The sequence below is a fragment of the Scleropages formosus genome, chromosome 20 (genome assembly GCF_900964775.1).
Source record: "Scleropages formosus chromosome 20, fSclFor1.1, whole genome shotgun sequence".
Lineage (NCBI taxonomy): Eukaryota > Metazoa > Chordata > Actinopteri > Osteoglossiformes > Osteoglossidae > Scleropages > Scleropages formosus.
The window spans coordinates 21063962-21084775 of record NC_041825.1 but is presented as its reverse complement, the minus strand read 5'-3'; the positions used below and the strand labels follow the sequence as shown (position 1 = coordinate 21084775).

At 46.3% G+C, this 20814-nt stretch overlaps 1 protein-coding gene across 4 annotated transcripts in view; it reads left to right on the top strand.

Annotated features, from left to right (window-relative positions):
* pkn1a (protein kinase N1a) overlaps positions 1-20814 on the top strand; it is a 35256-nt gene that overhangs the window by 6264 nt on the left and 8178 nt on the right. For 2 of the 4 annotated variants that reach the window (XM_029246785.1, XM_018762047.2), the window contains 9 exons: positions 14000-14300; positions 14662-14810; positions 14965-15088; positions 16471-16616; positions 17569-17782; positions 19716-19910; positions 20090-20199; positions 20457-20600; positions 20739-20814. In XM_029246785.1, the coding sequence (XP_029102618.1) occupies positions 14000-14300; positions 14662-14810; positions 14965-15088; positions 16471-16616; positions 17569-17782; positions 19716-19910; positions 20090-20199; positions 20457-20600; positions 20739-20814 (1459 nt within the window). Of the gene's footprint in view, positions 1-11718; positions 11797-13625; positions 13735-13999; positions 14301-14661; positions 14811-14964; positions 15089-16470; positions 16617-17568; positions 17783-19715; positions 19911-20089; positions 20200-20456; positions 20601-20738 lie in introns of those variants that run through there. The other 2 variants (XM_018762045.2, XM_029246784.1) reach the window with 2 other exon arrangements.

The window sequence follows — 20814 nt, the reverse complement described above, 5'->3', positions numbered from 1 at the left end:
CAATTGGAAACACAAGTTTTCTCTTCCCAAAGATTAGTTCAGTCTGGAAATGTCATTGTGTACTGTGTGTTTTCAGGCAGAGGGTCTTTGTTTCCAAAGAGGTGTGTTTTATAATGTGCATATTTGCGTTTTGGGTTCAGTGCATATTCGCAAATCGGGTCTTTTCTGGTTTTGGGCAAGCTTTGAAAAACTCCAGCAATGTTTAAACTGGCATGGATGGAGCAAAGAAAATGATTTCTGCTTTTTGTCTGCATTAACAGACTTAAACTGCTCAATGCTGATAATGCAATGTTTAGAGTCACAATGTGTAGGTGTCCTCATGTATAAATGCACTCAATAAGGCTGGCAGTTAACAGCTTTAGCTGCTGTTCTCCATCCCGATAGCCTGATGATATTGCCTTGGGCCTCTTGGCAGCACTATGGCCTTCTGGCCCCCCTCATGTACAGAAACCATATTCACATCTTTTCATTGCATATTGACTTGCCAGAAGTGTGAAGAGGGCTTTCAGCATGGAATTGCTTGTTTGCTTTTGTAGTTTCAGTCCAATAATTGCTTTCTCATTACAGCAGTAATTGCTCTTATAAAGATATTATTGATATTGGGAGAGCAGAGCACAGGTGACTGGAAAGGGGTCAGAGATTGAGATGACTTGAGTGTATTTATGTGGGAGATTGTTGTCATGAAGATGGTTGCTGGCGTTACATGGTTTGTCTTAACGCTATATAATTTATAATGGAGACATAGAAAAGGAATTGTGGTGTTGCAGCCCTTAGCTTGAATTTTTTTTATAACTAAGGTGAAAGCCTATGTCATGGTTTCCTCTAGGAATTCAGACATCAGACCCAGGTGCAGAGTGGAGGCATTCTTTATTGAGGGGAATCCGAAAGCCGTAGTCAGAAAAACAAGCGAAGAGGCACCGATGAACAAACATCGTTTACAGGGAGAATCTGAGAACCGTAATCCAAAAAACATGCAAGGGTCAAGGGACACGAGGAGGGTGTAGATAGACTGGAGAAAGGTCGGGGAACGAGGACCAGGACAGGGAGACCAGGAGCGGTAAGCAAGCCGATAAGAGAGCCACGAGCAAGTTGTAAGGCTGAACGAGGTTCTGCGTCTGGCTGCGCTCCGAACCCTCCTTTTATGCTCCCGTCCCCTGATCTGCCGCAGGTGTTCCTCGTTGTGTCGAGGTGGAGGGCGTGGCAGCCTACCTCGGTGATGAAGAAGAAACCCAAATTAGGATGCGGTGAGAAAAAGCGGTACAAAGAATAGGATGGCTGGCATGTTAAAATAGGGAATACTGGAGGTCTACAGAAAATCATAGAGCCTGTGGGCAACGAGAATCTGCTCAGTTGAGGTCACTCATAATCTTCATTTTGAGCTTCAACTGGACGTTCAGTCATTACAGCCAGGGCTTTGATTACAGGTCATCGCTGAAGAGGAGTAAGGTAACACTGGAAGAATGGTTGGCTGAGACAAGGGCTGTTATTTAGCTGTTTAGCACTGGGATTTAAGTCACTCCCAGCCGAAGTCCAGTGTGATGATTGGTGTTTTGGAATGGCTTGTAACAGCATTGCATGCATGATGCAGCTTCCCCCAATGGCTGTAAAGGAAAGGCCTTGTCCGCCGTGGTACAGCACCATTCACATAGACTGAGGCAAGTCTCATGTTTGTTTTTTCACTGTTTAGGAGTAAGGAAGATGCTTTTCAGTTTGGTTTTGACAATGGAAAATTGTGATGTTTATTGAGCAGAAACAATTATAAGATTATACTAAAATATTGACTAAGAAATGAAGAACTCAAACTTATGGTAAAACAACACTTTTTGTTTAAACCTTAAAGAGACCCTTTTCAGAGCCTTAATGCCGTAATATGTCTTCCATCCAGCTCGCAACAATTGCTCTTTTCTTTAGCTGACTGCCCAAGATGCAAATGATGTGCAACCAAACCCATTGGATTCTCTGGATTTGTCTGAATGGACATTTGCCCTGTTCTCATTTTAGTTTGACAGCACACAGTCTGTCTAGCTGCAAAGCTGCAGTGCTCACTAAAAGGCTCCAGATACAATCTATATTCACTGTGGCTGGGCATTTAGACCCAGAGAAGTTCCTGGTTTTCTGGAAATAGGTCTGTATAACCTTTGGTGTTCTCTGTAGGACAGGATTCCTGACCCAGTTTAATTTCCTTATATAAAAAACATAGCCCTTTCTGGTTTTGTGGTACTAAAAGCCATCATTCACCATTGCTGATGCCAGCATGTTTATGTCTCCACACTAAGGCTCTCTCAAGGTAGACTTGTTTGTTTTTTAATCTTCCTAGCCTAATGAGACTCAGCAATCTACTGTGTTCATTAGTTAATGAAATCTGTCCACGGACTGCTGTCCATTTTTATTGATGTGCCCATCTGCGTTGATTAATACTCAGAAGCCCGACAGGCACCCCCTACTCATGCGAGATAAACATCTTTATCAGTCAAGCTCTCAGCCACTCTGCAATAATCTTCTTTTTCAGTCTGATTAAATCGGTTTGTAATTCCCCCCATCATCACTGTTACCAACCATTTGATTGAGTTTGTCAGTTTAATGTGCTTTGTCAGTGAGTGACAGGTGGATGCTCTTGTTACCAGGCTGCTGGTATGGTTGTGTTAGCTGTGAAAAGCCACTGTGGCGAGCAGACAGCTCTTGCATTTCTGACACTTCATACTGTTACCCATATCGTTTTACTGACCTTAGCAGGCACTTTCATTCAAAGCATCAGTGACTTCCACAGCTTCCTCGGGGGGCATGGCATTCTTTGGTAACGAGTCAACTTCCATAAGCCCTATGGTTCTTTTTGCCACAGTACCATCCTGTGATGCTCATGTTGAACAAGAATGCATGTTTCCTAGTTTCAAGAAGCAGCGGATCATGCAGTTGTGGGCAATGGATGGCTTCTCTCACTGTTGTCTTTATGGCATAATCTTCCTCTTTTTAACTTGACATCTCCTCCCTTATTTTTTATTTTCAGCTGAGTGCTGCAATGGGTGAACTAGAACAGTCTGGATCAGATGCAACAAAGTCCTGTGTCCCCTGAACCAAGTGACCTTGTCTGTATGAAATGGACACTATAGAGCCACCCTCTATAGAACTGGATCTGCTTATTAACATCACAATGTAGAAAGTCCAGAAGATGATTGTTCGTCACTTCCAGGGGAGGCAGGCGTTAGGCCGAGCAATCAGTCCGGCTTTGGACTAAGTGATGTTTTAGTGATATTTGGGAATGAGGCAGGATTTTAGACATGGAGCAACTCTCCTTTCAGAACAAGCTGCCTGGGGGGATGTTGTTCCTGCTGTCTGATGTGCTCATTGGTCAAAATATAGCTCCCCGCATGTTAGCCTAGAGTGCTACATGTTTGCAATCACACCCCCTAAGCCACCTCTCCTAACATGCTGGCCAGTATGTGTACAGTAGGCAATGGATATAAAATAAATATGGCACCAGGTTGCGTAGAGCAGCCACCTTTAGACTTGGAGGTGGCAGGTTCAAAACCTACTGACTACTGTTGTACCCTTGAGCAAGGTTCTTACTGTAAATTGCTGCAGTAAAAATGACTCTGTTGTATATGTGTGTAAAGTGGGTAAATACTTGAATGTAGTCTAACACTGAGAAAAGCACCAGCTAAATAAATAAATGTAAATAGAGTACAGTCATAGGTACTCTCCAGTGTCTCCTCATCCCCTTTAAACAATAAGAGCATTGATGATGATTCGCTCTGCTCCAGACAGCAAACGCAGCAACCAACTGCCCCCTCGCCACGCAGTCCACTGCTCATGCCATGCTTCTTATTTACTACAGTTGGCCATTTATTTACAGTGTCCCTTGCTCTCTGTCTCACTCTTTGTGCTCCAGAGGCAGATTGGGGTCACAGATTTGGAGTCATGATGATGATAGTGTTATGATGGAGGAGATTGGATGAGAGAAGCAGATTACCATTGGTCTGGGGGTTGGAGAGGTTTAACATATCAGTGGAGACACACTTTATAGAAACTACGACACAGGTCTCTGTCAACACCAGACAGTGTAGTGTGAAAGCTGTCAGCAAAGTGTCTCCGTGTTTAAATTCACACACACGCCATCTGAAACCGTTTTGTCCAATACGGGGTTGCGGGGAGCCGGAGCCTCACCTGGCAACACAGGGCGAAAGGCCGGAGGGGGAGGAGAGACACCCAGGATGGGATGCCAGTCCGTCGCAAGGCACCCCACGCGGGACTTGAATCCCACACCCACCGGAGAGCAGGACAGATTTGATCCACTGCGCTACTGTGCCACCGCACCCCCCCACCTTTAAATTGAGATGTAAAATCGAAAGACTGCTGTTGCCGATTGGCTGTAGATCTGGTGGCAGTTGCAGCCACAGGTGTGCCACAGGCATGTGTGTTTGCTTTGGGGCCTGGTTCGTTTGTGTCTGAGCCTCTACGGCCCGGGGCTCTGTTTGCACTGAGGAATATTCACAGGCTTATGGCTCTTCACCATTTCTGTCCATTTGTTGATATTTTGCCATTGAGCAGGTGCTCTCATCAAAAACTGCTCGCCATAGTACTAACTTGTGCTCTTCGGAGTCCTCTGTCTCCAATGCACCTTACGTGAGCGCTGCTTGTTAAAAGACAACACTGCGAACGCACCACGGACCAAAGCATTGTTCTGCTCAGTGCTGTGTGTCGTAATTCTGTCCAGCGAACCCCTCCGCCCAGAAACATATGCTGAAGTCAGTCTCCCAATCTTTCTCCCTTCCTCCCTCCTCCCCAGGGATGTTGCCTTTGTTCCAGCAATGCCTGCCAAAATAATGACCCCATTCCCCTCCCCCACCCAATGCTCTCCTCCACTGACACTGGATCAGGGTGTAGTGTTACAATTCAGTAACGTGTCTGTGCTTCAGAGCCTGCACCAGGGGCCACAAAAATGGTGACAGTGTAGGAAGCAGAAGGGACATAGCGCTCAGGAGGTCCCGTGCCCCCCAGCCCCCACCCTCAGCCCACCAAATGCCATCCTTATCCCTTGTGTTTCATCCTCTTTGTTGCAGTTGGTCACCCCTGTAGCTCCTTGTCCTTCGCCTGCCTGTTCACCTCTGCCGTGCCAGCATGTGTGGGGGTTTTGTCTGCTCCCTCTCTTTGGCTCCTGATGTTTTTGGCTTGTCTGTGCCCCACGGCCCCCACTGCCTCACAGACTTGCTCTTATTGTGTAGTTCATCGACCTGTTCTTCTCTGCCACCCCCTGCCGTCCCCTGTCGCCACTGTCATATCCCAGGAAACCATCTGCTGGGAATGGAAGGGGAAGAAAGTGCGGGTAAAGGACAGGAAGGAAGATGAGCTGGAAGAGGACTGTAGGAGTGCAGTGTAACAGCCTGTTTGATGAGCCGGACTTGTGACGTTGTACCTTGAAAGTTACCGCATGGTTCTCAGGGTGCATCGTGCCAGCTTTCCCTTGAGCACTGCACTGAGTGCAGCTGTGGCTGGAAGTTCTTAAAATGCATAATCGTCTGCTGTGTAAGTCGCTTTGGATGAAAAGGTTTATAAGGCAAATAGTGTGTCACAGAGGGGTGAGCCACACACACACACACACTCATTTTCAGAACCGCTTGTCCCAGACAGGGTCACGGGGAACCGGAGCCTACCCGGTAACATAGGGCGCAAGGCCGGAGGGGGAGGGGACACACCCAGGACGGGACGCCAGTCCATCACAAAGGGGTGAGCCACTGAAGTTTTAATATTGTAAAGCAGAGATGTCCCCTGTCGCTCTCCTGCCTCTGCTCCCCCTTGTCCCCTTGCTTGTAGTGCTTTCAACAGAATTACAAGAAAAGAGGCAGGAGTGAGATTGGACTTTGGGACCTCTTCACAGATTTATTAAACTTTGATTGTTCCCTAAAGGGGGTGTGGTGGTGCGGTGGCACAGTGGGTTGGACCAGGTCCTGCTCTGTGGTGGGTCTGGGGTTTGAGTCCTGCTTGCTTGGGGTGCCTTGCGATGGACTGGTGTCCTGTCCTGGGTGTGTCCCCTCCCCCTCCAGCCTTGCGCCCTGTGTTGCTGGGCCAGGCTCTGGCTCCCTGTGACCCCTGTATGGGACAAGTAGTTGTGTGTGTGTGTGTGTGTGTGTGTGTGTGTGTGTGTGTGTGTGTGTGTGTTTTCCCTAAAGCATTATTCTGCTTGGCAGTGGATGCTGAGTATTTTGGTATGGAGGGTAATAAGAATGAGTATGACAGTGAGTAAGATGGAGTCAATATGCACCATGTACAATGTCATCTCGGAGGAGTGCCACTGCATGTATGTTTCTCCTCTGCCATGAAATTGCCCAGCCTTCAGTTATGTCACCAGGATGGAATTTCTGGCCTTCTACCAGGGACGGTCAGGGATGGGGTTCAGGGATATGGGAGCCAGGTGCAGCTTGCGATTGGCCTCTGGCCTCAAAAAGCTTATGGATACTGCAGCACTAATGGGCAAAAGAGGTGAATCCAGGTGCTTTATGTTGTTTGTTTGATGCACCCTTCCACCCTGCCAGATCCTCAGCAGCAGATTGCAGGGTTGGGGTATCACTGGCTTTAACAACAGTTGAGCTCCATTGAATGACCCTACCCCCACCCCACTCCAATGAACCAATGTCGTTGTAGCTATTTATTTCCCCTCACCTTGGTGCCTGCTGCTTCTCTGTTCTCTTGTGATGCGCTGACTTCACCTCCTGTATTGACAGTAAACAGAAGCAGTCTAAGAATGGGGAGGGACGCAGGTCCTTGGGCCTCACAGTGCTCCCCACCCCCACCCTCAGCCTTAATCCCAAGCTGCCGCAGGGCTGTTTGAATGGGGCTGCGGAGAGAGTGTGTGTGAGCAGAATTCATAGACACCAAGGCTGTTCTCTCCCCTTGCCTTTCCGTCTCAGCCCAATTTGGGCTCCAGTACTGCTATTTGTTGCTTTTTTTGTTGTTCTATTCATTGTTCTACTCACTCCCCTTCTTGGATTTTTGCTTTGGTTTCAAGGACTCTCATTGAGGAGATGGCCTCCTTTTGCAGACAAAAATAGAGGCAATCTTCTGCTCCACGACTCTAGTGCTGAAATCCGGGTCCTAGTTTCTCACCTTATACTGAAGTAAATCCCTGGGGCAACTGTTAGAGTTAAACTCTGAGATGTCATTACTTCATTGTTTCATCGCTGGGAGTTCTGCTACTCTGATGAATATTTTTGTTACCATCCTTTATCACTCCGTTGCAGTTTTGAGGATGCACCAATGAAAATTATATACCCCCTCAGCTCTCAAGCAGTCAGTCCAGCAAAGACTGTCATGCTGAGTCACGGCTGGGTTTTTTATCCTGCCCTGCATTTTGAATCTTGGCTAAGTCATCGGCTCACTAAGACTTAGAGTTCCAGAAATATGATTGCCATTGTTTGCTTGCCATAGTAGGTTACATTGCCCAGGATTTCTCAGCAGGGAATGTTGGTTAGGAACTGTCTGGATGAGTTGTCTCGGTGTGCTCATGTGTGTTACTTCATCAACCAGTGTTGCCAGTTCCCTTGCAGCCCTGGCTAGTTTCAGCCAGCTGTGGTGGGGTGCTGGGGTGCATGAGCCCTGACATCATTGTTTTCAGTGATGGCAGTGTAGTGTGCTACAGAGAGGCTTTGGAGGTGCAAGAGATCCACTCTCTGAGTGAGGTGCATTGTGTAGGGGACGCTGTTCCCAGGGCCCATTACAGGGGAAGACAGCTTTACAGGGCCATATTGCTAAACAGATATTTGCTGCCTGGTTCTCTTATGCACAGATTGTTCCGTCGCTATGTTATTACTTGACAGAGCTGCTTTTGTGCTTTTTGCCTGCATTTTTATGTAATATGTGTTAAATTGCTGGGTGACGTCATTACTTTTGACCTGCAACTGTGTGTGGTGTGACTTCAACTTTGTGTAACGGTCACATCCTCAGCCGGCAGCTTGTATGAAGACCTCAGCCTCCCCTGCCGTGGTTTGGCGTAAGGTGCCAACAAAGCCCCCATAGTGGCTGGCTTTCATTTTTCCCGACTATAAACAAAAATAATGTTCTGTGCATAGAGGCATAGGTCTGTTAGGCATATCATATCAAAAGCAGCAAAAGTTTGGGGAGGTTGATCTGAACCACATTTTGAGTTGAAGGGTTGGAACCACTCCCTCTGTACCTTCTGTACCTCCCTCTGGTTATAACCCTTAAATCACAGTTTAAACACAAATATCAGTTGCATAATTATGCACAGAAACCACAGCATTTCCCTGATCTGACAGCATTGCTGTTGCATGAAAAAATGGTTACAAATTAAATAGGTTCCAACTGGTAGGTTTAGATTTTTATGTAGCATTCATTCAAATGCCGTTGTTGTTGTTGCCACAGTTACTTATAGCTAAAATCATGCTACTGCCCAGGTTCACACTCCTGGTCTTACCGGAATATAGGATATCCATGTTTATGTATTAATAAAGGACTAATTTGAACAAATTATTTATGGTATTAAACTGATGAAGAAGTAACGTGTTGAGGCACAATGAAGACATGTGGACATGAAGTCGTTCTTGGAGTAGATCACTGGCGTTAGCCTCAGTCTGTGTGCGTACAGCCACATATGTATATTTCCACAAATACTCTCACAATATTATTGTCACTGTTATAATTTGTCGAGAAAAATGTAATCTTTTAGACGTTGAAGTATTTGTACCACCATTTAAAATGTGGAAAATTTGCACATGGACACACCCCTCAAGACTTCTGTTGTAGATTGTCATTGATTCTTTGAGTTGAGTTCTTTGTCAAAAGAGAAATGCAATTTAATCTGTAGCTTTCTAGGCTCTGGAGTTGCCATAACTGCACTTTGTTTCAGGTGAACTGGCAAATGTACATTTCCCTTAGTCTGTGAATGTGTGAATAAGTATGTCAGTGGTTGTCCTGTGATGGACTGGTGTTCCATCTACGGTGTTCTCTGCCTCACAACCTGTATTTCTGGGATAGGGCCTGGATAACTGAGACCCTGCATTTGACAAGTGATTACTGAAAAGTGGTAGATGAGAGGTGGGTAGGATCTCATTGAGCATTTTAAATGTAAATCAGGTTCTGATTGAAATGTTTTCTTGAAAACCTGTTGCAGTGGGGTTGTCCTCCAACTGAAATGCAAAGGGTTGTTTGCCCTGGTTGTTCACCTTATGCCCACTATTCTATACATCCCAGGTACGTACTTCGTTTAGTCTCTTCAGTCACTTTTCTTTATACATGTTACCTTTTGGATACGGGGTAAAGAATGTTGGATAATACCTGCTTTCAGAGGACAGTCTAGCAAGCTTGCCAGCCTCTCGTTTGCAAGTCCAATCGGTTCTCTGTCCATCTTGATGTAGGTCATGCAAATTGGGCTTTTAACGGGGGCGTGCTTCTCATGAAAGCAGGAAACGCACCCATGTAAATGTCACACAGGGAAAATGCCCTTTTGTGTGTGTGTTTTCCATGGATTTGTGTTCCTGTTGCATGTTGATGATTTCCTGGTCAAGATAGCAGCTCAGTGGCTTTGCTTTATTAAGAGAAGTGGAGCAAAGACCGTGGAGAGAATTTCCCTCAAAGTAACCCTGAATTGGACCGGACTGCTCTATTTATAGAGCCCAAGCCACATCAACACATCATTAAATCTTCATTAAAGGGTAAGCTTTCAGACTGGGTCCTGCTGCACTGGTAGTGTGTGTGTGAGAGAGAGAGAGAGAGAGAGAGAGAGAGAGCATGTGTCAGTGGGGCCCTCTGTGTGTGTGTGTGTGTGTGTGTGTGTGTGTGTGTGTGATAGGGCATCAGTGTGTCAGAGTCAGTTTGGCTGTTCATGTGGTCACTGGCCCTTTCCTCTCAGCACCATTCACTCCAGTTTATTTAGTGCTATTCCCAGCAAATTGCCACCATGGATACAAATACAAGAAGCATATGCATCCCCCCACTTATCATATTCCACTTACCTCCTTTCCGTTCCTGGCCGAGCCCAGCAAGGGAACAGTTGTTGTAGTACCGGGGTTGTGACCATAGAAGCTGCAGGTTCACATCTCAGGAGACATGGTGTTTTGCCCTCACAAGTATATTTAACCAAAATACCGTCAGAGAACACTGACCACAAACAAATGCGGACTGGCGCTTGGAACACAACCACTCCAGTGCTTATGCAGGAAAGGGCTCCTAGGATCCAACAGCAGCACATGAAGAAGTTACATGTGTGCACAGACTTCCAATGTCAAAGGCAGTCATGTCATGAGAAAAAGGTAATAGCTTCAGAACCGCGTGTACATGGTGCACACGGGGATGCTCAGTCAACTGGCACAAATGCACACTCACAAAGTTGTGCACTCTGCTACCACTATGGTGCATGGCAGCCTCCTCTTTGGGTGCCTACATGTGTGCGCCGGCCCTAAATGTTGCTGCCCTATTTGCTAGCTCTGAGCACCACTGCGTGGTTAGAGAACACAGCATCTGTGAGATCAGAGACCCCTGAGATCTGCCCCTTGACAGGAAGAGTTGGCTCTCCTGCCCATCTTTGCTTCTGAATGACATGTGAGTCAGCTGACGGAGCAAACCCTCTGATAGAGGAACAGGCAGCCTGGTTTAGCGTGGGAAACTGACTGACTGACTGACTGTATCCCCCACAGACTCTGAAGCAGGCAGTAGTGAGAAGGTCTACAGGACAGCCATTGATTTCCCTCTGCTGGACATCTGAGCCTAAACCCTGCTGGCTACATTCAATGTGGGGCATGTAGGTCTATGGGATCATGCCCTACTGCATGACAGATCCTGTGAGGAATGCACTGGACATGGGCTTCTCAAATGCACCTTTGTAATAATGGAATGAAAAAGCTTCTAACTAGACCTGTTTCAGCTGCTTTGAATGTACATGCTTGCTGTAACAACAATAATAATAAAGGACATGTGTAGCACTTCCTTCCTTCTATGTGCCTGCTGCCCTCTCAGACTGATGCTGAAACCTCTCTGGCAGCTTCTTCTTTCTTCTGCCTCACATGAACTTCGCTGGTTGTGAGCACTCCTGTACAGATGCTGCTGGTCGTGATGGTTTTCATGCGTGTTTGTGTTTAAATCTGTCCACGAAGAATGTCTGTGCAATGTGCTTTAAAGATAAGGTGCTCAAATGTTTGGCGGCTGCATTGTTTGCATAAAACAGAGCTGTTCTCTCACACTTTAATGTCCACTGTCTGAGGCGGCACCCCCCAGTCACCCTCCACCCCCGCTCCCTTTTAATCTCCAGCACTTCAATTGAGCCCATGGGGGTGGGGAGAAGCTAATCTCTTGCAGTGTGTTGGCCTGAGAAAGAGACCGTGGCAGGAAGGAAAACGTGGCTGCACTTTCTTTTTCACTTACCAAAGCTGTACCCATCTCTCCTGCTGTGTGCTTCTGTGTGTGTGTGTACGAGTCTCTCTCTCTCGCTCTCTCTCTCTCACTCACTCTCCAACCGTACAGGAAGTTGTGAGGTGTGGCCGAGTCTGGCCTACTCGCTGTCTCTCCACATACTGGTTCCCTTTGCATCGCAGGACTTTGGTATTAGTTTCTCGTGGATGTTTTTCCAGAAAACAGTTTAAGACTCAGAGAAGCAGGGAGGTCACCGTGGAACTTGCGGAGTGAGAGATAAAGGGCAGCCAGCTGGGGGAAACTTTTTGGCGGCAGCCTACGGCATCGACAAGGGAAGTGGGAGGGCGCCTTTGGGGGCGGACCATGGCCAGTGACGGGTCCATGCTGGAGAGCCTGGGTGAGAAGGCCGAGGACGGTGCACACCCTGACCCGGAGTCGGCGGTAGGCTCCTGGGGGCTCAGAGATGTGGGGTTGGGGGTGTGTGTGCTTGCCTTCTTCACTGTGCCTCACTTCCTTTGTAGAAAACGGCTCACTGTTTTTCCGCTTGGTTCTCAAAGTTTTGTCGAAGTCGGGCTGTTTTTCTTTCCTACTTGCTGTTCCCTTAAAGTACCTAACTCTTATTTTTTGTTGTTGTGTGTATTTTTTTCCCTTTTCCTCACACCCCCAGCCATTTTGTCTGGTTTTCTTTCTGTTGCTCCTTCCTTCCCTTTCACATTGTGCCCAGCTGTGTTTTTGTGTAATGTGTTCGTCCTCACTGTGCACTGAGGTACTGAGGGCAAGTGTCCATCTGCTGATGCCTCGTAGTCCTACTTCCTGCTCGACTCCGATAGCCTGCCCTTTAGGTCTTCACTCCAAATACTTCAGAAAGTACAGACTTCATATCTTTCATTGTTATCACTTGTTTATATTCATTATGGCTGAGAGGGAACCGTTACATGCACAAAACAAGAGGAAACAGAAAATGAAAACTATAGGAGTGAAAACTAAAGAGCGGGTATTTGCTTGTTGTTGTTTGTCTTGTTTTGGTTGTAGGTAGCAGTGCCCTTGAGCCCTGAACTACTTCCTCACAGACAGTGTATGGTATCCTCGGGGGGCTTTGGCCCTTCCCAACCACAGTGTTCCGGCACAGTAACTTGCACACTGTGTTAAATCGCAGATGGGAAACACCACAGTAGCACATTAGTTCTGCAGTCCGTTGGCGTGTGAGTATGTCATCCGTAGGTCGTATATGAGCAAGAAAACAGTCCCCAGTCAAAAAACATGACCACTCTATGCAATGTCTGTTTTTTAAGTTACCTGGAGTTTGGCAAATGTCATGAATCCGCATCTCTATTGAACATCTGGGTGTGTCAGACTTGTGATGTGTACAGAACTGGTAAGGAGATGCCTTGTGGGGGGGGTGTCTGTGGATCCCTCAGAAGTTTCAGTGACTCCCTTCTACCTCCCCAGGCACACCGCTACCTCCTCTGTTCCTCTTCTCTGTCAGAATTGTTAATGTGTCCTGGTAGTTGCTGTAGTCTTGGTAACCTATCTTCCAGCGTGGATGGTGTCGCATAATTAGCACCTGCAGATTGATTTTGATCTCAGTTCATAGTGCTTTTACTGTGCCGATCCTATCGAAAGAGGCTGCAGAGCAACAATTGCACTGGCTTCGATTGCCTGTTTATCTGTTTGGCTGTCCATGCATCGGCAGGTGGTGGCTCCACCGTTCCTCGCTAAATCCACCAACCAGGCTGCATATGTCCTGCAGAACTGGCATCTGCTGTTTGCTTTTCATGGAGTATAATTGGTGTTAATGTGAGGAGATGTCGGCATTTGTACTCTTCACCAGGTGAAGTGTCCAATAGGAACACGCGATGCTCGATTTTGATTCATGCTGCCATTTTCAGTCTTATTTGATGTGGGATGCATTGGTAGAATGTTTTCCTTTTGTCTCAGAACACGTGAGTGGGATATCCATTTCCAGACACCCAGCTCTCTCTGCTGGAGTTTCGCCTCCTCCCTCCCCATAAGCCAACTCTGCACTTCCTGTAATATACATTGACATGGGGGGTCACGCCCCTGACCTTGTGATTGTGCGGAAACCCCCCTGGCTGAGGTGTCCTAAATTGTGGTGCTGCTGCACTGCTCAGCTTGCGCTCAGGGAGAATTGGGCTGTGTGAAGGGTCAGCTCCGCCTCCCAAGCTTACGCCATCATTAGATCTGCACAGGAAACAGGAAGTGAGCAAGCCAGCACTCTGGCGGATTTCCTGGATCAGTGCTGACTCTACTGCTTCTGCTCCTCCTGTGCGCGCCAGGTGGAACTGCTTCCTGCTGCCGCTTGGCTGGCCACGGGATGCCATGTGCTGGCCTGGGGAGGCGCGGTTCTCCCCAAGGGAGGTGAGGAGGCCCCATGCTTGCCACCTCTCTTTGGCTGCTCTATTTTTGCAACTTCAGTTTATAACAGCAGTGTGCATACCCTGCTTCCTGCTTAGCCTAAATGGTACTGAAACATGGGACTTGCCTTTGCTCTTCAGCACAAAGTGACATTCATATACATGCTGGCAACATTTTCTTCTCCCCCTACTGTCATCATTTGGGCCTCCTGGAAAGAGAAAGATTTCCTCTTCTCACATTCCCTTCTGTGTACTCCCCTGTATCCTAGAGTGACCCAGGTGGGCTGTCGGTACTGGAGCAGCTTGGTCTGGACCAGAACTCGGACTTCTCTGACAGCAGCGTGCAGCAGCGGCTGGATGAGCAGCGTGAGCGAATCCGCCGCGAGATCCGCAAGGAGCTGAAGATCAAGGAGGGCGCAGAGAACCTGAGGCGTGCCACCACCGACAAGCGCAATGCCCAACAGGTGGAGAACCAACTACGCAGCTCCAACCGACGCCTGGATGCCCTGCATACGCAGCTGCAGGAGCTTGATGCCCACATTGTGGTCAAGGGATCAGATGACACCCGCGGTGAGGGGGGCTGGGGACAATGCTGGGACATGGGTGGGGAACATTAGGATGAGGTGGTACATTAGTGATTTGAAAGTATGGTAGCAGCTGTTGCAGTGGTTGTAGAACTGGATTAACAAACAATTAATGGAGAGTTGTTGGTTAAAATACCAACATTCCCACTACTGTACCTTGAAAAACTCAAATTTTGAAGTAAATGCATTTTCACAGCAGAAATACTCTGATCTGCCTTAACTGCTAAGTATTTTCAAAGTAAATATATTTGTATATGTGTATGCATGCTTTAGAAATGATGTTCATGCTAAAGCTAGCAATTTCAGTGAACCTCTTCTTTTTCCTGCACCATCTCGTTTCATCCCAGATGATGCCCCACAATCCCCTGGGGCAGTCAGCCACACGTCTACCAACCAGGACCGTATCGCAGCTCTGGAGCGGCAGCTCAACATTGAGCTCAAAGTCAAGCAGGGAGCAGAAAACATGATCCCCATTTATGCAAACGGTCCCACCAAGGTGCTGAGTGTGCTCCACGTGTGTGTGTGTGTGTGTGTGTGTGTGTGTGTGTGTGTGTGTGTGTGTGCGCGTGTGTGTGTGTGCGCAAATGCATCACATCACTAAACTCAGTCTGACATACCCCTGACTTATCCATCTCCCTCTCCATCCTCAGGACAAAAAGCTTCTGCAGACAGCCCAGCAAATGCTGCAGGACAGTAAGACCAAGATTGACATCATCCGCATGCAGATCCGCAAGGCCGTTCAGGCCAGTGAGCAACACACCGAGGACATGCAGGGTAGGAAGAGCCATCTGTCCTTCAGTCCTTCTAAGTCTGTCCTGCACCTTCCTTTCTGTCTGTCCTGTTTTACTCTTTTTTTGCTAAAGCCTGCTTGCGTTTTAGGTTGAGACATGTCTTTAATATAATCTAAGTAGAGCTAGGGAAAGCGTCTCACTTCTACCGGTCTGAAAGCCTCATGTCTGCTGCTGGATGACAAACATTGTGCTTGTTTGTCTTGGCTGCCTGGCTAAACACTTTCTGTTGACATGGTGGTGTGACACCAGCTCCCAGTGCCCCCCCCCCAGCCCCACCCCCATGCACAGCAGTGCTGCTCAGAATTGCATGCACCCTAAGCAGTAGCCACTTCCTCCTGGCAGCTGCCACTCAGCGAAGCTGGACTGCAGACCAGCGCGGCACTCTCGTCCTTTAGATGGACCTTTCCTCCCATAAAACATACCATTCAAGCCATTAATCGATACTGGCATTGCCTTTTTATTGTATCTACTCTCAAGGCCACTGTGTCCATCGTGATTGGCAGGGGCGGTCTAGTCTTGGCGTTACCAGTAGGCCCTGAAGTCTGAAGGTCAGCACTATCCCTGGATGTATTTATTTGTTTTTAAAGACAGTTGGGGGATCGATGGAACTGATGGCTGCAGAACTCTAACTCTGGCTGATGGGGCCATTAGTCCTTATGTGAAAGCTTGTATGGAGGGAAAGGGTGGGGTCCGAGGTGCAGATCCAATGGGGGAGATTTGGTCTTAGCCAGCCAATAATAGGTAGAGTGCAAGCATTAAGGAGTACAAGTAGAGATGGGAAATAAGGAGGTTGATGGTACTGGTGATGTCATCTATGTCACATCAACAACACACCTAACCAGAGGCGGCAAATCTCCCTGTAGAAATAGTAGTGAAAGTAGCCTGGAACATAAACCACTCTTTAGAGTACGTACCAGGAAGTATCATGTTGCCTTTGTGTTTTTTACCATAACAATTCTTCAGTTTCTAAAACAACATTTCCCAGAACTGCCTTTCCTGTTTGTTCTTCTTTATGGTTTGAGACATCTCAGATCGCTGACCACACACCCTGTCCCCCGTTTCTGCAGACTCTTTCCTGCATGCAGTGTGCACTAGGTTGGGGTCGCACAAAAAATTAGGCTTGACAACTGCAGCCTTAATAGAAGATCCTACATCAGCAATCTGTATTCGCCTCTCTTGTTTTGTCCTTATTTCCACCATGCATACACACACACCGTGTACATATTTTGACATGTACAAACGGAGATACTTTCACTTCAGGACTGGTTTCAGTCCTGAACTAAGTTCAATTTTAGCCCCTCATTGTGTTTGAGTTCTTTTAACACATGACCTTCACACATTAAAACCTCTACCGCCTGCCTCCAGGTAAGCCGGACTTGTGTGGCGTGGAGCTGAGGATTGAGGAGCTTCGGCATCACTACCGTGTCGAGCATGCTGTGGCTGAGGGCGCTAAGAATGTGCTGCGTTTGTTGGGAGCCAGCAAGGTCCAGGACAGGAAGGCCATGTCGGAGGTCAGAGGTCACGTATACACTATTGGCTTGGTGCATCTTTCCTCTACTCTCAGATCCATCTGTAACATGTGCAATAGGACTGTACAACCCTTTTCTGGCCAAGAGCTGCAGTCATTATTGTAAACTGGTTGGAGGGCTGCCCATGTAAAACTTACGGTGACATACTAAATATTAAATTTCTAAACTGAAAAAAAAAGATATTGTTTAACACAACTACATTAAATACATTACATTAATTTTTAAAGTGTTCTCAGCACTAGTGGCCAACTCATCCGTGTGGTAAGCAGGTTACTGTTATAAGTTTAGTAAACTGGGGTTTTTTGTCAGGACATACATCAGCAACTTGCACAAAACATTCTTTATAAATGCTCCTTGTGAAAATGCTTTTCATTTCTTGACAAAAATTTCAGCTGCTGTACAGACCACTGTGACCGGTAGTTTTCAGTGGGAGAACATTCTCTTAAAAAGCCATTGCCATCTCCAGAGTTTTCTTTTTAGTTTGGATGCATTGAGTTCATTGAATGTGACATCTATCAAATGTAGAAGCATGTATTGTGCAGTTTTGTTTTTTAGTGGTTGTATTCCTTAAGAACGGAAACCACTGCATTGCGCATCTAACAAATTGGGTTATTCTTTACTTCATTAAGTAAGTTAAAGTTTGCCCATCCCACGCACAGTGTCCTACATTTGTCAGAAACTTTTCTTTCTTGATTTGGACTCCATGCCATTAAAGTCACTTTTAATGCACGTAGCAGTGAATGGTGTAGTTGTCACATGCTGTCAGCCCTTGTGGTGGACATAACATAATAAAGCAATGCATGTATTTGAGACACACCTGACTCTGATTTTCCACTCTGAAAGTTTGTAGCGCATTAAATGGGTGTTTGGTGGAGGGTGGGACTGGGGTGGGCTGTGGGACTAGTGTATTGACTTACCTAAGCTGTTGGCGCAGGCCCAGTGCCGCCTGAGCGAGTCAACTCAGCGACTGGACCTGCTGCGTGACTCCTTGGAGCAGCGGCTGGCTGACCTGCCTGAGGACCATCCCAAGGCCTGCCTCATCAAGGAGGAGCTGGTGCTAGCCTCCTCGCCAGCATTCAGCTCACGACATGGTGCCCCCTACCTGCACAACCAGTACAGCACACTCAGCAAGCCCTCCCCTTTGACAGGTTCTTCATATATTTTTGCATTGCTCCTTGAATTTTTTTGTGAGGTTTTGTTATAATAAAACGTTAGCTTGACAATATCACCCTCTAAAAGGGGGTGGAGCTTAATTGTGTTGACTGAGTATGGACTGTGATTGCATTTCAGACAACTCTCTAGCCGAATCCATTAAATTTACTGCAAATGATTCAGGGCTCTAATGTAATCAGCCTCTGTACGTGAAATATAATACACTTACATTTACATTTATTTATTTAGCAGACAGTTTTCTCCAAAGGGATGTACATCTCAAAGAACAATACAAAGTGCATTACATCAACACAAGGAGAGATTTGAATGTAGACACGTGATTTTTGAGTACAGTCAATTTGTCATGTACCGCTGTATGAATCAGTGTACATTACACAAATAGATGCATATAGGCTTTTCCGTTATTAAATAAATTATTTCACATTATTAAATATTATTAAACATAAGCATCTACGTGTTTATTGAGCACTTACAAGATCAGGGGAGAGGTATACTGCATATAATAATAATGCATTTTTTGTGCCTTTGTCTTCTCAGGGAATAACTTCAGAACCACAGAGCATGTTTACCTAAAATGCATTCTGTACTTTTAATCATATACTTTGTATATAAATATCAACCAGATCTCCATATGTATCAACTTGTAAAGTGTCAGTGACTGAAATACATGACAGAGAAATGCAACAATAAATAATAAACAATAAACAGAATAAATTCATCTGCAAGTATATAAGCAGTCTTAGGCTGTAATTGTTATGGCAGAATGTGTGAAGCAGGTATTTACTTAATTCCAGAAACTTGTGAACACACACTGTAAATTTCTCAAGTTACTGAGACAACAGTGTGACTGAAGTAAGCGGGTGAATGTGGTGGAACTGTATAAAAAGCATTTTTATTAAAGCTGGTAAGAGTTGTTGGTTCAGAACTGGGGAGTTGGTAGTCGGCCAACAGTAAATAGTCCCTCGGCTGGAGAGAGTGCCTGTTGTCCCTTTGGGAGCTGTGGTGCTGTAATAACAGAATCTGACTGCAGTGAGAATCAGGTATCTCAGCATGTGAATTGTTGACAATAGTATGTGTTGAAAAGTGCAGAGAAAATTATACATTTTGGACCGTTTGTTCATAACATGCACTTGTTCAGTAATATTATTTGTTAATTAGCTTCCATTTTTCTGCAAAGTGAAATACAATGTTAGATTTGTAAACCAAGCCACTTACAATGATTGACCCACTTATAAAGCTGGATAACTTTTACTGTATCAATTCAACATCAATATCTTGCTTGGGATTTTTACAGCAGGAGCAGGGATTTGAATGTGGTTCCTTTGAGTGCAAGATGACAACAGTGAACCACCACGTCACCCGCTGGCTCATCAGAGGAGAAGCTAGAAATTTTCAGGAGTTTGAACGTGATCAGTTAGCATTGTGTGATTATCTGCAAATGTGCAGCTTAAATATTATACTATGTTATATGGGGCCGCAGTTAATGTAGCAGTTTTGGAAACAGACTTGTAACCTGAAAGTTCTAGGTTCAAGCCCCAAACCTAGCTGCTGCTGTAGTACCCTGGAGGGTGATATCCTAAACTGCTTCAGGAGAATAATCAGGTGGATAAATGTAAGTTGCTTTGGACAAAAGCATAAGTTAAGCAAGGTACGAACAAATGAATGAATGGATATATTTGTAACGATGTGGATAAGTTATTAGACATTGACTTTTTAAAAGGAATGCTTAAAACTGTAAACAGTTTAAAGCTACTAACGTTTGTTTGGATTTAGTGAATTAATTTCTGAGTTGCACATGAAAGCCCAGATGCTCTTGGCCTTGTTTTCAAGTAGTAGAGAGTGCATTTCCAGAATGACTATGCTGCTCTGTATAACACACTGATATTGTTCTGCTGATTCCCCGTCAAGGTACACTGCAGGTGCAGCTGCTAGGCTGTGTGGGGCTGCTGGAGGTGGTCCCTGGCCGTAGCCGTGGAACCCCAGTGCTCCTGCCCTGCTACAGCCCTGGGGAGGGCCGCTCCTTCATGCGCAGTGGAAAGGGACTGTACAGCCGCAGCGGCAGCATGAGTGGCAAGGTGCCCAGCAAGAGTGATGAATTGTCCTGTGAGTACATGCTCTCTGTTGTGTGTGTATGGTATACTTGTACAGTATAACTGAGTGTGTCAGTGTGTTTATACAGTTTGACTGAATCTCTGTGTGTATTTGTACAATATAACTAACGGTATGTACGTGTGTGTGTGTGTCTGTGTGTCTGTGTGTCTGTGTCTGTGTGTGCCCTGCAGCGGAGGTTAGTGCCGTGCTAAAGCTGGAGAACACCGTGGTGGGTCAGACAGCCTGGAGGACAGTGGGGGAGCAGGCATGGAACCAGACATTCACACTGGAGTTGGAGCGGGTATGTCCTACAGCAAGGTCACCATCAGGGCAGGGTTAGTCTGGGAGAGCGATGTCCTACTGGGTTGAGGTTAGACCAAATGGACGCACACTTCGTTTTCTCAGCGTGTCCCACTTTTGTATTAAAATGAACATCGTAACATTCTCCAGCAGTGTGTCAATTGGTTTGGACAGATACTCAGGGCCACGGCATACACAGTGTTATAATATAGGGTATATTTTGTGGTCGTCCACTGATGCCCCCCCCATGCCCTGCAGTCCAGGGAAATGGAGATTGCTGTGTACTGGAAGGACTACCGCTCACTGTGTGCCCTCAAATACCTGAAGCTTGAGGACTTCTTGGACAACCAGAAGCATCAAGTGCAGCTTGAACTGGAGCCGCAGGGGCTACTCCTAGCTGAGGTACCGATATACACATATATCTATATACTGTATATAAATATATCTAGAGGTATAACGGTATATATACTAACATTCAGCTCTTGACAGGCTCTCTGAGTGATGTACTGGTGTAATATGATTACTGTGTGTGTGTTCCAGGTAACATTTTTCAACCCAATCATAGATCGCGTCCCACGCCTCCGCAGACAGAAAAAGATCTTCTCCAAGCAGCAAG